The following is a 16,542-nucleotide window of genomic DNA, read 5'->3' as shown; positions in this document are numbered from 1 at the left end:
CAATGCTTGTAAACTATCAGCTTTGAGATTAATCAAGTTATATTGTCAGTTGTTCAGCATCTTCCATGGGATCAAAGTGAATAGCAAGACAGATGCAGAGCTTCACTAAGGTTACTCACAACTCGTGTACAGCTCTACAGAAGTCGCACAAACTCTCCACTGAGAAGGACATTGGATCGTTGCATTCGGGCAGTAGTAGTCGATCGCAGTAGAAATGCAGCTCTGGCAGGTCATCGTCAGATCTGAAAAGACATCAAGAACACAATATGTATCCAAAGAAAACAAGGACAACAAGACACAGAAGATTTGGGACTCAACACTTAAACTACTGGTCGGATGGTCTCTTCGATGTTTGGCCATCGCCACCTTTGACAAACACTGGAACATAAATGAGATGCAGAGTGTTATCAGTGGTAAGGTATATAGGATCACGCTTTCAGTCATGGTGGAGTTTGGTGTCCATCAGGTTTGGAATTGTAAGACCAAGATGTTAGGTGGACAGACAGAAATCTCTGCTTTTAATACTTCGGTTGACCTATACTGACATATATTTACTTGTTTAGATGATGCCTTCAACCAAAGCGACTTTATGATCCAATTGCTTACATTTGTTTTGTTTTTCCAATTGGAGCACAGGCAGGTCAGGTGACTTGCTCAGGGTCACACAGTGTCAGTAGCGGGATTTCAACCCACAACCTCAGGGTCTGAAGTCCAAAGCCATAAACACTGCACCACAAGGCCTGCCTGCTTACATACCTAAATATGCACACGCACAAAAACCAGAAGGACTAAAAAGAAAGAGAACTTGTGACTTGGCAGTCCCAGTCCCTAGAGGCACTATACAGACGTATCACTGTTAGTCTGTCACAGAGAGGATGTGCAGCTTTGTTCATAATGGCACTCAGTTTGTCTTCATTCTCTCCTTTGCTATGACCTTCAGGGTTTCCAGAGTGTGTCCCATAACTGAGCCTGCCCTTTTAATTAGCTTGTTGATATTCGGTGGTCCTCTCTTGAAGTGATGTTACCAGCCCAGCACACCACACTGGCCATCACAGAGTTATAGAAGACGTGAAGGATGTCACTTTCTACATTAAAGGAACGCTTAAGGAAAACCAGCCTGAAGTGCCCTTTCTTCTATAGTTCCTCTGTGTTTCAAGGCCAGTCCAACCTGACATTGATGTGGACCCCCAAGTAACTTGTAGGAGTGGACCACTTCTACATCCAGTCCTTGAATATTAACCAGACATAGAGGGTCTTTGGTGTGGCAAAAGTCAATAAGCAGCTCCTTTGGTTTTGCTGATGGTGAGATGTAGAGTTTTCTCAAAGTTCTGTCCCTGACTCCTCTCCTTTGTCTCACCCCCCTTATCAGTTCACCCCATAAGTGCAGAATCATCTGCGAATTTCTACAAGTGACCTGACCTGCTGTTATATTTCCAAGTGAAGAGTAAAGCAGACAGGCCTGTTCCTTGTGCTACTCAAGTGTTGTTAACTCTCACAGATGGTGGTCTTCCTAACAGATAGTCCATCATCCAGGACATCACAGCCTCATCCCCCTGTATATCTCTGAGTTTACCCCTTAACAAGGATGACTGGATGGTACTGAAGGTGCTGGAGAAATCAAAATACAGAATCTTCACAGTGTAGCCAGCTTTGTTGAGTCTTGTGGAGCAGATAGATAACTACATCCTCCACTCCAGCCTTGATCTGATAGACAAACAGAAGTGGGTCCAGCTGGTTTACCACAAGAGGACTCAAAGAGTCCTGGACCAGCCTCTCAAAGGTCTTCATGATGTGAGACTTAAGTGCCACTGGTCTGTAGCTATTAGATGAAGAGACAACTGCTTGCTTTGGAACAGGAACAATGCAGGATGCTGCGTTACGGACAGACTGATCAGGTGACAGAGGACACCAGACAAGGAGAGGATCACTGTAACTACCTCTGTTTGTAACATGGTGGTAGACAAGTTAGGTGAGCTTACCTTCAGAGTGTAGCTCAGCCAGGTATTGGAGCTTAGAAACACACACGTGCACAAAAAAGTAGTGGTAGATGTTGCCGACACTGAGAAGGACTTTCTCCTGCAAATTCAGTACCACTGACACTTGACAGAAATAGGTCGTTGTCGTGTGGCATCTTTAAAGTTACTTATGGGATGTCTTCCATTCAAGCTTCAGAACCACTTCCAGTGTCTTTGATCTCTAACAAATGGCCCCCATTTGTTTTTAATATCCTCAAGTCATCAATTTTGAAAGCACTGAGTGTCCAGTTTAGGTCACCAGCTGCTACTTGAAAAAGTAACATGGAGGAGCCACTTGTTTCTGTCTGTGTCCTCCCTCACAGTGACCATTACATTCTCCACGGCCATCGCCATGTGTTTCACATGGTATGGTGCCCTGTTGAAATTCTGGAGGACCACTTGTGGCCTCTTGAGGGCTCTGCTTTTGACACAGAGGTACCCTCTAAACGGCCTGACTGGTGAACCCTAAGAGTCCTCCTACATTAGGGATGATTAAACCTGACTGAGAAATGGAGTTGAGGTCTTCACACACACACACACATGCACACACACACACACACACACACACACACACACAAACACACACACACACACAAAGAATGTTGTCATCGAAATCAAGACCAGTAGATACTGCATGTTTCTGTGACAAGCATTCACATTGAAACCACGAGACATTGTGCTGTCTCGAACAAGAGAACTGTGGAGGAAGAGGACACGAGGAGCTCAGAGAATCACAGATGATTAGTGCTTAAGGTCACAAGGGTCTGCATGTGTGTGTGTGTGTGTTTAGGTTGGGGGATGACACTCATCCAACTGCCATAGAAGTGACTGCTTCAGGTTGACGTTTGAAGTGGGATGGTTTTTAATTGAGAAGGTTCTCTAAAAATGTAATAAAATCAGAATGAACACATCCGAGTTTGGCTAAAAAAACAAGTCAGAGGGATGTCCCTCTCACGACTGGTGATCACCTGTTCAGGGTCTCTAATGGTGTGGAGTTGACCAGTGACTCCTATCACTCACTTCCAGGTGTGGCAGAGCTCCAAAGATCTTTATCAGCTCTTTATATTGTAATATAATTTAATGTTTTTTGTTTTTCTTTCCTTTATCTCTCTATATATAAAATCCGACATCTGTCTGTCTGTCTGTCTGCTTTTCACAAGAGAACTATTCCACAAAGTTAGATCAGGTTTTTTTCTATAATTTGCTTGAACATTCCAGTTGATTTTGCGACTTCTCTCATTGTATCAAGTGTCATAGTTCACTTGCAGTACCGATTTCTTTGTGCAAATCTGTTCGAGTTGCTGTACCTCTCACCACGTGATGGAGCGGACCTTATCACTGCTTATCTAGTGATACTGTTTGTTCAGCAGGCATTATCATCTAGAGATTGTTAAGGAGTAACATTTGACGTTTTTGAGAGTGCGATCAGAGCTACGTGTGTTTTAGAGGGCAGAGATATCACGGGCCACGCGGGGAACACTCTCCCATCAGAGCTGAACACCATCAGACAGCGTGCCAGTGTTTGACATTACAGCGTACCTACCTTCCGCTTGCCCCGAATTACATATATATATATTTTTTAATTGAATTTTAAAGTTTGTTCTGTTTCACTACTACGTGGGAGGAGCCACGGGGGACAACATTTAGTTTCAGTTTTATCCAAATGCCTCACCATTTTGTCACTATGACATTACAAGGCATTGCAAGGGGACATGTCCCAATGTTCTCTCTGCGTGATGTCATTGTCCCAGGGGTTTTTAGCCTATGCGTTTTCTTTGTTTCTTTTTTTTCATCATTTCTCCTGATCGACTTTCTTTGTTCTTTAAATCTAATATTAAATGTTATTTTAACCGTCCCTCCTTTTGTTCTTTTTCATGGAGTGTAGTCAGACTCTAAACTGTCCTCTTCTGTTGTGTTTGGTGACAGTCATGATGCGGGAGGTCCTCGCTTACTGTACTTATTGCTAGAGTGTAGGTGGTCACAGGGACTCCCCCCCCCCCCCCATCCCTTGTCCCTGTAAAGTGGAGACCCCCTCATTTTTTGTGGGGTTTAACTTCCCAGAGGTTTTAACATTGGGAGAAGACAATGATGCAGTGACGTTTTAGTGCCAGCACTTACTCTGTCGATTGCAGAAGCTCCCCTGACAGCACTCCGTCCACTGGCTCAGCGACATTTGCAAGAAAGAGCTGAAGTTTCCTGGATTCTCGCAGACACTTCTTGAGGAACAGCCCTGGTAGACGTTGGTCCCATCATCTGAGGGGCACAATGCAGGGAGCACCATTCATGACATAAGCAGACACAGAAACAAGTGATACAAGAGGTCAGTTGACGTTTATTCACAAGTTGAAGCCATTAAGCATGTAGCTCACCAAAGAGGGGACATCTTTCACCATTTCTTACTCCTGTTTAAGGACTAACATTACCATTAATGTCCGTCAAAACAATGTCAATCAGACATTTTCAAAAAGTGACACTTAGTAAAGTCAGTGAGGAAAGAAGAAAATGTTCATAATAACACGTCACCTGTTGTGTCTCCTTGTGAGGAGGTGACACACGAGAATCTGAGATGCTTTGTGTGAATTGTCAAGCCAGTCAAAGGTTTCTGTGTTCTTTTGTGTCAGTTTAGTCACATTGGCCTTTGGTTTTATTAGATATATTCTCACACAGAGGTGCCCTTCGTCACGGAGGCACAGTGGCAGTGGGTGCTCCTGCCATGGAGTTTGTAAGATCTCTCCGTGTCTGAGTGGGGTTTGCTGCGACACCCCAAATACACGTACTTTAGCTGGATTGGCCCCTGGTGTGTGTGTGTTTGTGTGGTCACCCTGCGATTGGCTGGCACCCTGTCCAGGGTTTGTTCCTGCCTGGTCCCCAATGCTTGCTGTGATGGCCTCCATCTTCCCATGACCCTGCAGCTTTAGGACAAGGACAGATGGAATCTGCCATAAAGTCACATTTAGATCCCAACTGTCCCCCAACAGTGTACATCTGTAAAGTTCATAACGTAATGAGCAGATACAGAATACTTTCACTTGGACATAAGCAGTTTAAACAAATACGGGCAAATCTCATTCATTTTTACTTCTTTCACAAGAATTCTCAGGGGGCTATCTCAGTACTTAAACGCCTCCTACCACAAAACGAATTCAACCTGGGATGGCGGCTCACCAATGCAGACTCCCGCCTTCCATTCAAGTTCAAGTGGAGTGGACGGATGGCACTGTGACGGCACTCGCTTGTTGGTCTAAAACTTGACTTTTACTGAAGATTGTTCTTCCCAGACTAGCCACTCAATTAACTGTTGGTGGTCTGCCACCATTGTCTTTTTTCTTCTTTTCCATCTGCCAGATGTTTAAACTGAGAGGTGAACATCATGGCTGAGCGATTAGCTTTGGTGGAGTCGATGGTTGCTATCATTTGCCAAGACATGCATGATGAGGATATGAAACAAAAGTCCATCAGATAAAATGTCAACTTCATTATGTTATCAGTGTGAAGCAACTCTCGACAAGCAAATTGCTTTAATATGTTTAATGGCCTACCCTTGCCTTGAATGAAGAAGCAAAAGTTCATGAGACTCGGACTGAGTAAAGGAACATTCAAATAAAACCATAAAGAGATAAGAGGCTCTCCATAAAAATGAATACACAGTTCATGTCCAGGCTCTCCTGTACTGTATGTCCCACTGTGATGTTACCAAATACGTCATCTTATTCAATTGTCAAAGAGATGTTTGTACCTGAGATGAAGCAGTGGTCTTCAATCCCCAGGCAGATCACCGTGCTCTGGCAAGTCCCATCTGTCCCAGCACAGCACTCGAGTCCATTTGGTTTAGAGGGAAGAGAAGCTTGAAAGAAAGTGTTGAGAAGAAAATGATAAATAGATGGACCCAGCTTTCTGCAGTCTAACAACGGGACAAGTGAAAGTCACCCATCAAGCTACGGTAGCTTTTAAAGGACTGTTGATAACGGCATAAAAAGGAGAATAAAAACATGAGGAGATGACAAAGCAAAGGTGCAGGAAAACTGAAAGCCTAATAAACTGGCAGGGTGAAAAAAAAACATAAAAAGAGCAAAACGTCAGCGGTCTAAAGATGTTGCTGAAAGTTCAAAACCACACCAAACGTTGAAGTGCCCTCAGCAAGACTTTCAAATATGAAGAGAGCTGCACGTGGTGTGTTTAGAGAGTCCACAAGCTCAGATACAACCGAAATGGCACCAGCTTTATAGAGGAGGAGGAGAGGAGATCATGTCACATGACTTGTGTCTGTCACATGACCAGCAACAGGCATATCAATAATAAATCACATGGCTGTCACTCAAAATGACACTATTCATAAAACAAAATGGTGCTGAGAAAAATGACACAAAGTGAATAATTAGCGCAATAAATCCATAAACTTGTACAAAAATGCTCAAAAATGAAACAGGGTGTTAATAAGAAACCAGAAATCATGGCAAAGAGTACATGGGTGGACTTGGGGAGCACAGACATGATCTTAGACATCTTCCTAGTTTGCATGCAGCACTTCATTAGTAACCTGAAGAAGGGGCCTTGGAAGCTTGCAGATTGTAATCTTTTTAGTTAGTAAATAAAGGGGTTCATTTTGCTTGACTTCTCAAATATTCCCTTAGAAACCCAACTCGCCATTAAATCCTTTTTTATGAAACTTACAGACTGAAAATTTTGTTCATTGCACACCAGCTGAACTGTCTCCATTGTCCAAAAATGGCTGTTATACAATAAAGCAAAAAGATCGACGTGTTTATCTGGGGTTCAAGTCGCCCTGTCGGAGGTGCCGCCTGACCCCAGCCTCCCCGACTGTATGCTTTGGCTTTGCTCCCTGACTCTATTGATGGTCCAACCTGACCTGCCATTGGTGTCTCCACAGGTCCTTTCTTCCTAAATGTTCTGTCTAAAGCAGTTGCCTTTTTGAACTGATGCTCTGTCAGGCAACTTTGCTAACCTGCTTTGAATGCCACATGTCTTTTTTTTAGGTTATTTCTATAACATCTACAAACAGAAGGAACAAACTAATCAAGGGTGTCATTCTGCATAATATGGCAGCTGATATTAGAACATTAGAACACTCTGGACGAGAACAGGCCATTCAGCCCAACAAAGCCCGTCAAGTCCTATCCACTTATTCCTTCCAAAAAAACATCAAGTCAAGTTTTGAAAGTCCCCAACGTCTTACTGTCTACCACACTACTTGGTCACTTATTCCAAGTGTCTATCATTCTCTGTGTAAAGAAAAACTTCCTAATGTTTGTGCGAAATTTACCCTTCACAAGTTTCCAACTGTGTCCCCGTGTTCTTGATGAACTCATTTTAAAATAACAGTCTTGATCTGCTGGACTAATTCCCTTCGTTATTTTAAACACTTCAATCAGGTCATCTCTTAATCTTCGTTCAGTTAAACTGTAAAGGCTCAGCTCTTTTAATCTTTCCTCATAGCTCATCCCCTGTAGCCCTGGAATCAGCCTAGTCGCTCTTCTCTGGACCTTCTCTAGTGCTGCTATGTCCTTTTTGTAGCCTGGAGACCAAACCTGCACCCAGGACTCCAGATGAGGCTTCACCAGTGTGTTATAAAGCTTGAGCAGAACCTACTGTGACTTGTACTCCACACATCAAGGCGCTATATAACCTGACATTCTGTTAGCCTTCTTAATGGCTTCCGAACACTGTCGGGAAGTCAATATCTTAGAGTCCACTGTGACTCCTAAATCCTTCTCATAAGGTGGACTCTCGATTTTCCGACCACCCATTGTGTATTCAAACCTAACATTTTTACTTCCAATGTGTAATACTTTACATTCACTGACATCAAATGTCATCTGCCACAAATCTGCCCAAGCCTGTATGCTATCCAAGTCCTTCTGTAATGATATAGCGGATTCCAAATGATCTGCTAATCCACCTATCTTGGTATCATCTGGAAATTTAACCAGCTTGTTACTTATATTACTATCTAAATCATTTATATATATTAAAAATAGCAGCGGCCCTAGCACTGACCCCTGCTGGTCACCACTCTTAACCTTGGCCAGTTCTGATGTGGTTCCTTACACCATCACCCTCTGCTTCCTGTATCTGAGCCAATTCTGCACCCATCTACAAACATCACCCTGAACTGCTACTTCTTTTAATTTGATGCCCAACCTCTCATGTGGCACCTTATCAAATGCTTTCTGAAAGTCCAGATAAATAATATCATCTGCTCCACTTTGATCGTATCCTTTTGTTGCCTCCTCATAGAATTCCAGCATGTTAGTAAAACACAACCTCCCTCTTCTGACCCCATGCTGACTGTCCTGTCCTTGCCAGGTGTTGCTCAGTCTTATCCTTAATAATTCCTTCCATTAATTTTCCTGTGATGCATGTTAAGCTTACTGGCCTATAGTTGTTTGGATCTGCCCTGTCACTCTTTTCATATATTGGGATGATAGTTGCCATTTTCCAGTACTTTGGAATCTCTCCAGTGCGCAGTGACTTCCTAAAAATATGTTTCTAGGGTATATATCTGTACTCGATAGCCTCCTTAAGAACTCGAGGATAAATATTATCTGGTCCTGGTGATTTGTTTGATTTCAGCTTATTTAATCTGAGCAGCACTTCTTCCTCTATAGCTTCCAAATCCCTCAGTACCTCCTTAGTAGTCCCTGTTACTGCTCTGAGGTTATCCACTTGCTCACTTGTGAACACCTCAGAAAAATGTAAGTGTAGGGCATCCGCTATTTCACTGTCTGTATCTTTTAATTCCCCCTTTAATTCCCCTTTAATTCCTGATGCACTTGACCTCCTACTTGACTGTTCTTTTACAACTAAAATACTGAAAGAAACTCTTAGGGTCGTCTTTCTCCTTATCTGCTATATTCCTCTCCAACTGTCTTTTAGCCTCCCTGATATCCTTTTTGATGGATGCCCTCATGTTCTCGTATACTCTATGATTCACTTTGTAGTTATTATTCTTATACGCCTTATTCATCTGTTTTTTCCTTTGCAACTTCTTTTTTAAGTGTTTATTAATCCACCATGGAGTTTTTTTTAGTTTCCTATTAATTCCAAATTGAGGTCTGTATCTGTCCTGCATTACATGTCAAACATTTCTAAACCTGTTCCACTGCTCCTTGACTGTCTCCACACTTAAAAGCTTATCCCAGTCTATCCTGCTTAGACTTTGTCGCATATGCTCAAAATTAGCCTACCAAAGTTCAACTTAACAATTTTATTTTATTTTACGGTCACTTGACCCTAGTGGTTCAATCACCTCTACACCCTCAATTCTATCCTGATTATTATAAAACACTAAATCCAGACAGGCTTCACCCCGTGTTGGTGCTTTAACATACTGAGTTAAAAAAAACAGTCACTGATTACTTCTAAAAACTCCTGCTCTTGTACTCCGCCATCTGTAAGGTTATCCCAGTTAAAATTTGGATAATTAAAGCCCCCCATGACTATAATATCTCCCTGTAAACTTGCCTTTTTGATATTACTAAAAAGATGTGTGTTGAAATTACTGTCTGCATTAGGTGGTCTATAACACACTCCTAAAATAAGACCTCTTTCCCTAATATTTTCCAGGTGAAGCCACATGTCCTCACTAAGATGGGGCTCATCATCCAACTGAAGAGGACTTACATTTAAATTCTGTTTGACATAAACAGCAACCCTTTTCTTTTCTGTCTATCCTTCCTAAAAATCTGTATCCTTCTATGTTACACTCATCCCCATCTTTGTTATTTAGCCAGGTTTCCGTTATTGCTATAATATCATAATTATGCTCTGCTACATACGACTCCAACTCACTTACCTTATTTTTGATACTTCTAGCATTAAGACAAGCTATTTTTAATGTGTTACTCCTTCTACATTTAAATGTTTGCTTAGAATTTACATTACTATTCATTTTTATTTCTACACCATTGTTTGTTCTTCCATGTATAGATCTAAACCTGGCCTGTCCTAAACTCCCTGCCCCCCCAATCCTCGACTATCCTACTCATACGCCTCCCCAATACATTGGTGCCCCTCCAGTTCAGATGTAACCCATCACGGTGGAACAGGTCCCATCTGTTCCAAAAGGAGTCCCAATGTCCCATAAACCTATACCCTTCTACCCTGCACCAAGATCTGAGCCACGTGGTAAGCTTTCTAATCTCCTCAGTCTTACCTGGACTGGCGCGTGGCACAGGCAGAACTTCGGAGAAGACTAACTTGTCAGTTCTGCTCCTCAGCCTGGCACCTAACTCCTTGAATTTGGATCGCAGAACTGACAGACTACCCTTATGTATGTCATTTGTTCCAACATGGACAATGACAACTGGATCCACCCCCACTCTGGCCAAGAGCCTATCCACCCTTCCAGGGAGGTCCCCCACCTGTGCTCGTGGAAGGCAACACACCGTGCGAGACTGTCTCTCTATCTGGAGCACACCTGCGCTTTGATCACCCTAATGACTGAGTCCCCAGCTATCACTACCTCTCTCTTTTTGGGAACTGGTTTTGAGGTGGCCTGTTGGGGCTCCTCATCCCTGCCTACCACCTCAGAATTATCAGAGACACCGTCCAGCTCCGCAAGGATATGATAACGGTTTGACACTTCTAATTCTGGGGTTGATGCTACTGGACAGTGTGCACCCTTTGCCTTATGCCTTGTGACCGTGACCCACCTATTTCTACATGTCTGGTCTGATATCTCCTCCTGCGCTACCTTGGGGGTGCACACTATCTCTCTAAAGGACACCTGGGCCAAGTCCACCAATTCTCTTACAACGCAGGGCAGTTCAGCGAACCTGAGCTTGAGGTGCTGGATCAGCTGGCATGTCCTGCAGATGTAGCCCTCATAGACAACTGGCTCTTCCAAACGATCATCTAAAAAGTCCAACATCCAACAGGACTTGCATTGCACTGGCCTCATTATTCAAATTTGATTTGGGATTAGTAAACTGCCTTAACTTTTTTTTTCCTTAAAATTAAATTTCTTCTTCTTTTGGCTGCTCCTTAACTTAAATGGTAACGCTATGATCTGCTACAGATATTTTACACCTTTTCCCCTTAAGCTCCTGTGCTGTTCTCCCTCTCAGCTGCCTGCTATTTGTCTTTCCATGAAGTTAACTTTACTTTTCTCTGTCTCTTCTCCTAACTTTGCGCTCCTCTTACTTATAAAATCTCCAATCACACTGTTTGTATTAATGAACTCTTACCCTGTCACCCACTTAAATGTTCTACCGCTGGACCGCTAGGGACTGTTAAATCTGCCCTCTCCCCTCCCTGATGGACATTTATACCTCCTGCTGTCTCTGCAAAGCAAAAAACATCATCAAGGACAGCTGCCACCCTGGCTCTGATCTGTTTGACCTGCTGCCCTCAGGGAGGCGCTACAGGGGCGTCACAACAAGGACAAACAGACTCAAGAACAGAAAGCCATAACCATTCTAAACTCACACGTGCACTGACTACACAGTCTAACGCCCCAACCCCTGGACTTCCTTCTATCCATACTGTGCAATATCCAATATCTAAATGGTACTGATAATAACTGTTCAATATCATTACTCTCTGGGCCCAACATCCACTACTCACTGCACATGATCATCATTAGTGTACAATGTTTTTTATAGTATTTAAATAATGTGCAATAACCCAATAGTGCAATAGTTATTTATTCTTTCCATATAGATATAGTGTCGCAGAACTTTTTTTTGCACCATTTGTTTATTTGTCTGTTGTGTTCTACATTTATGTCTGCACTGAAGGAGCTGCTTTTAATCTCATTGTACATGTGTATAGTGACAATAAAAGGCATTCCAGACTATTCTGTCTAAAATAATGGATTAAATGATCCTCCAATGATCCTCCATTTTCAACCGCCTGAGCGCCTTTAGATTTTTCCATTCTTCTTTTTTTTTACTTAACGTTTTGCTTGGATGCTTAGAGAAGAAGAAGGTAATGTTACTAAAAGAATGTCATTGTGTACAGAATTCATGCACCCTCTTCAGAAACTGCATGCAGTCGATATAATTCAAATTCATCTCAAGAACAGCCATCCATGTTTGTCACCTTCATGTTTGGGCAGTAAAAGCAGACAATGGGATGACACTAAAAAGCGCATTTCATTCTAACCAGGATATGAGTTGCAAATGTCCGTAGTGCAGCACACCGAGCTCCAAATGTTACTCCCGTATCCGTAGTTAAGCGATCCGGTCATGTTACATCCAACTGGGGCCCCACAGTATTGTCGGTACTTTGTGTAGCTGCTGGCATCTGAAAAAAAAGGACAAATATAATTCAGTCAAAAGCTAAAATAAAACTATTGATAGCTACGGAATCAAAATCAATCCTCCATTCCAAAACTGTGTTTTCTGAATGCCAGGAAGCAAACAAATCCCAATACACAAATCTAGAGAAAATGTCCAACAAACAGAGCAAAAGAAGTCAAAATCCGGTCTAAGTGCGGCCTGCAGTACCTACTGTATAATGTGAGTCAGGTGATGCCCTGAAAGTCAGTCGCAAAACGCCCTTTGAGTCAGATGAGCCCCTCACAACTCCACAATCCTAAACCTAACCATAGTGTAGCTGGGCACGCAATGGGTGTTTTGTGACTGACGTTGTGGGCTTTACGTGATGTCGGGGCATTACATGCTTGACTTCATTAGTACTGCGCTGTGCAATTACAATTAGAATTGTTGTAAATCCCAGTGAATCAAAGAAAGCAAAGCAAAAATCACAGAGAGCTCACCAACACTCAGCGCACACAGCGTACACATACAAGGAACTTTATAGGGTGGACATGTGAGCCCACCCCTTGGTGAACCACCCACGAGACACATGGAACAGAACTGATCAGGCACAGGCATAAAGAAATGAAACAATACATCCAACAATGCAAATGACATCAATAATATTAACAAAAAGAAAGAAATCAGACATGAGCAAAAAAGACCTAAACAAGGAATTTGAGCAACAAGTTTAATTATGTTTTGAATTTACCACAAAGCCATTTTGTTTTTGGTGTGGCGATGGTGTGTTGCCATGACAGCCCATTGGTGAGGGGCATGGCTTCGGAAATCACATCATGTGACACCATCAGCATGATGGCGTCTGTTGTGATGATAGCTTGTAGATGAATAACCCAAAAACTGACCTGTACCGTGCCGTAAGGTTCTTCAGCTTTCAGAGTTTTGGCTGGGCTGTTCAGACTGTGCGTTTTGGGTGTTTGTTGCCTGATTTGTTAGCCTTTCTGCGTCAGACCCCTGCTAGTCATTTGGATGTGCACCAGTAGCAGAACAGTCAGAGTGCGTTAAGATCATTTTTATGTGTGTGCTTATAAAGGTCATTCTTCAGAATAGGACGTTGTTGTTCATTGTCCTGCACACTTCTGTCAACCTGTGTTAATAGTGGGCTTCAGGCACCTGGTTTCACCTTGAAATTTGGATGAATGCAAAGCTTCACTAGAGGGCTGCGATAACACAAGTGCCATATAAGACATCAACCAAACACACTAACAGCAAGCAGAGACACTTGAGCAAGTAAATCAGCAGTGCGACGCCTCGTACCCTCCACACACCTCACAGCGGTCTGACAAGGGGGCATCTCATAGTTACACCGAAAGTACGACAGCTCTTTATTAAAAAACAGGTGATGTCAAAAATGAACATATTCAGATCAGAAGTTGTGTCAGTGAAGTTTCACACTAACAAGGGCACCAAATCACTGCTCCTATGTGCTTGAATAAAAGGGATGAATTAAAGAAAAACAAATCCATATTGGGCTCACCGCATAATCCACACTTCTCACGCTCTAGGGGGTGATGGGACAGTAATGTGCCACTCCTGAATATCCTTATTCGGGCAGCTCAGGGGTAATACACAGCTCACTGCACTAATGACAGACATGTTTTCACTTTATATGCCATTTTGATTTGGTGGCACACCCAGCCCCGTCCAATCTATTCTTGTTTCTGGCTGAGGCACCCAGGTGGCCTCTCTGTGTGTCACAAGTGGGGGGCCGTTATCATTATTTTTACTGATCATATTCTTTCCTGGACACATGCTGCATGTTGTCATGTATGTGCGTCAGAGAGTCACCTTCCAAGCTTACCAGTGATAAGCACTACCACCCCAGGACACTAGGAGGAGCGATCGCTGACTCTTCTGTCTCTGTGTCCGCCCACTGAGGTTAACTGGCCCCACCCCTTCCGGTTCATGAGCTATAAGAGCCGGGCGCACTCAGTAGGAGATGAGCCACCGGTGCCACGAGGCCTGACTGCTCTCGGGGGCCATTTACGGCTACATTTTGCTTTGGTTTTCTTGTGGTGCTATTGCTGTGCCTGTTAATTTGAACAAACATATTATTTTAAATAAATAGGCTAGCCCGGTTGGCACCCCAACATTTCATCTTGACGCCTGTCTTACTCATGGCCGACGACAGGTTGGACCTTACTACATTTCCTTGTCTTAATACAGCCAGTGAAGCAGTTCTTAAACTGTGCAATAAACTCATCAGGCCTGATGCAATACGCTGACATTACTGGCCTCTGAAAGGCATGTGACGGGGCAAAGGCCTTCACAGAAGAGTTGAAACTTGAATTGTTGACTGCAGTAAAGTTTGGGGAAGACGAGATTTGCTGCTAAAGCAAATGGAGACAGAGGAGTGACACAAGGAAAGGGTTTAAAATTACAAAGGGAATCGCTAGAGAACAGAGACAGTAGCCATCAGGTTTAAAGGGAACGCCTTATGAAGAACAGGGGGGTACAGGTGGTGAATTTACACAAACCTAAGGAGTTGTTTTTTTTCACTCAGATCAGTGTTCAGACATCAGTGCGACTCTGGCAGCAGCACACAGAGTGGGCCTCCATTTTATAAATTTCCACTCATTTTATAGTCATTTCCAGTTGGTGCCAGTCGGCCTCCCCGTTTGCGAGCGCCATTAAAAGAGGGTTGCACTGGGCTTGACGCGTTAGAGGATGATTTGGACATTTGGGGCTGCAGAAGTATACCTGTGATGTTGGGTTTGACTTTTTAAAAAGTGATTTTCAGGTCATATTCTTTGGCGACAGTCGCTTTTCTGCTTTATTTCTATCAACACAAAGTTGTGCAATCAAACAAAAAAATTTCAGATTACAGACAGCAGAGTGGCACTTGAGTCTCCATTGTGTTCATCGTACTCACATTCACCGTGAGCCTGTAGATATGACACACAGGCCGACGTCTCAGGGTCACAAGAGACAACAAGATCACCACAAGAGTCAAAGGAGTAAGAAGAGTTGCAGTTGACACATGCTAAACCAGCATCTAAAGAGGACAAAGAAACAAAACATGGCAGTTAGTGACTGTTGGTCCATTACACGCAGACTGTCACAGGGGTCTTTAAGAACATTTTACAAAAGACTAAGGGCCCTTCTTTCATGGAGTGTTTTTAAAGACAAACATGAGACACGATTACTAAATACTTACAAACAAGCGCCCAAATCAGGCACAGTGATGACTGAGCTAGATAGCATTTTTAATAAAATGAGTGAAATCATAATACTAGGACTGGAATTAGTGCAGTGAATGCCAGCTTCTGATTTCCTGAAAACGGATTAATAGAATTAGTGGCCGTAGCCAACATCAGGGTACTCGACTTGACAATATTGTGCTAAGGTTAGGAGAAGATGGAGAACAGAGCCATGTTAGGCTGAATGTCTGCTTCTTATCAAAACGTAATTCACATGCAAAACAAAAAAAAAAAAGATAACCTTCAATAAACAGAATTTCAGAGCAATAACTTAAATGTCAGATTATCTGAAAATAAAAAAGATGAAGACAGCATGTTTACTAAAAAATACGAACAAGTTTTGAAATCTTAACCTCTAGAATTCCTAACCCTAAACCTTAAAGTTAAATATTAAATCGTTAGAAAATCTAAGCAGAGCGTAACATTCAGATACAATATGAAAGTTAAAGCATTTTCTATGTTTTAATTCCTTCTTTGAAGAGTTACTTACCAAATTAGTTTTTATCAAATATTTTGTAGCAGCGACTCAAATCCAAACATGAGAGCAATAGTAGAGACCTAATACACGTGTTAGTAGACTACATTAAATATGAACTCTTTACAATATCGGGGTTATCTGAAATAGGCTTTGTGATGCTCGAAAGCTGCAACAGACAACTCAGTCGAATTCAAGTGATGTGAAAACAGCTTCGACTGATGCACAGCTGTCAGTTGTGGATGGTCTGCCACGAATCAGACTTCACATTTATTAAACACTAGCAAAATACCCGCGCTTCACAGCGGCGAAGTACTGCCTTAAAATTGTTATTAAGAAGAAAAGTAAACATTTTTAAACTGAGGGAAAATATACAAATAATTATTTGTTAAGGATTTGTTTGTATACCACGTTGTCAGTTCGCCCCACTGGTTGTAATATGACCAAGCTGTGCACTGAGCTTACTCTTGAGCATGCAACGTATAGTTGGCCATGTGAAAAGCAATCTTGCCTCAAATCAATGCCAACCTTTTATAGGGTCTGTCCCTGAG

General features: G+C 42.6%; 1 protein-coding gene across 1 annotated transcript in view; it reads right to left on the bottom strand.

Annotated features, from left to right (window-relative positions):
* The window catches only part of LOC127526859 (uncharacterized), an 84,506-nt gene that overhangs the window by 33,067 nt on the left and 34,897 nt on the right, over positions 1 to 16,542 (bottom strand). Inside the window, exons 13-17 of the mRNA XM_051924009.1 lie at positions 15,195 to 15,311; positions 12,141 to 12,281; positions 5,752 to 5,859; positions 4,134 to 4,268; positions 120 to 242 (exon numbers count right to left, since the gene is read on the bottom strand). Of these exons, the coding sequence (XP_051779969.1) occupies positions 120 to 242; positions 4,134 to 4,268; positions 5,752 to 5,859; positions 12,141 to 12,281; positions 15,195 to 15,311 (624 nt within the window). The remainder of the gene's footprint in view (positions 1 to 119; positions 243 to 4,133; positions 4,269 to 5,751; positions 5,860 to 12,140; positions 12,282 to 15,194; positions 15,312 to 16,542) is intronic.

The sequence above is a fragment of the Erpetoichthys calabaricus genome, chromosome 2 (genome assembly GCF_900747795.2).
Source record: "Erpetoichthys calabaricus chromosome 2, fErpCal1.3, whole genome shotgun sequence".
NCBI classification, from domain to species: domain Eukaryota; kingdom Metazoa; phylum Chordata; class Cladistia; order Polypteriformes; family Polypteridae; genus Erpetoichthys; species Erpetoichthys calabaricus.
This window is presented reverse-complemented; position numbering and strand designations above follow the sequence as displayed.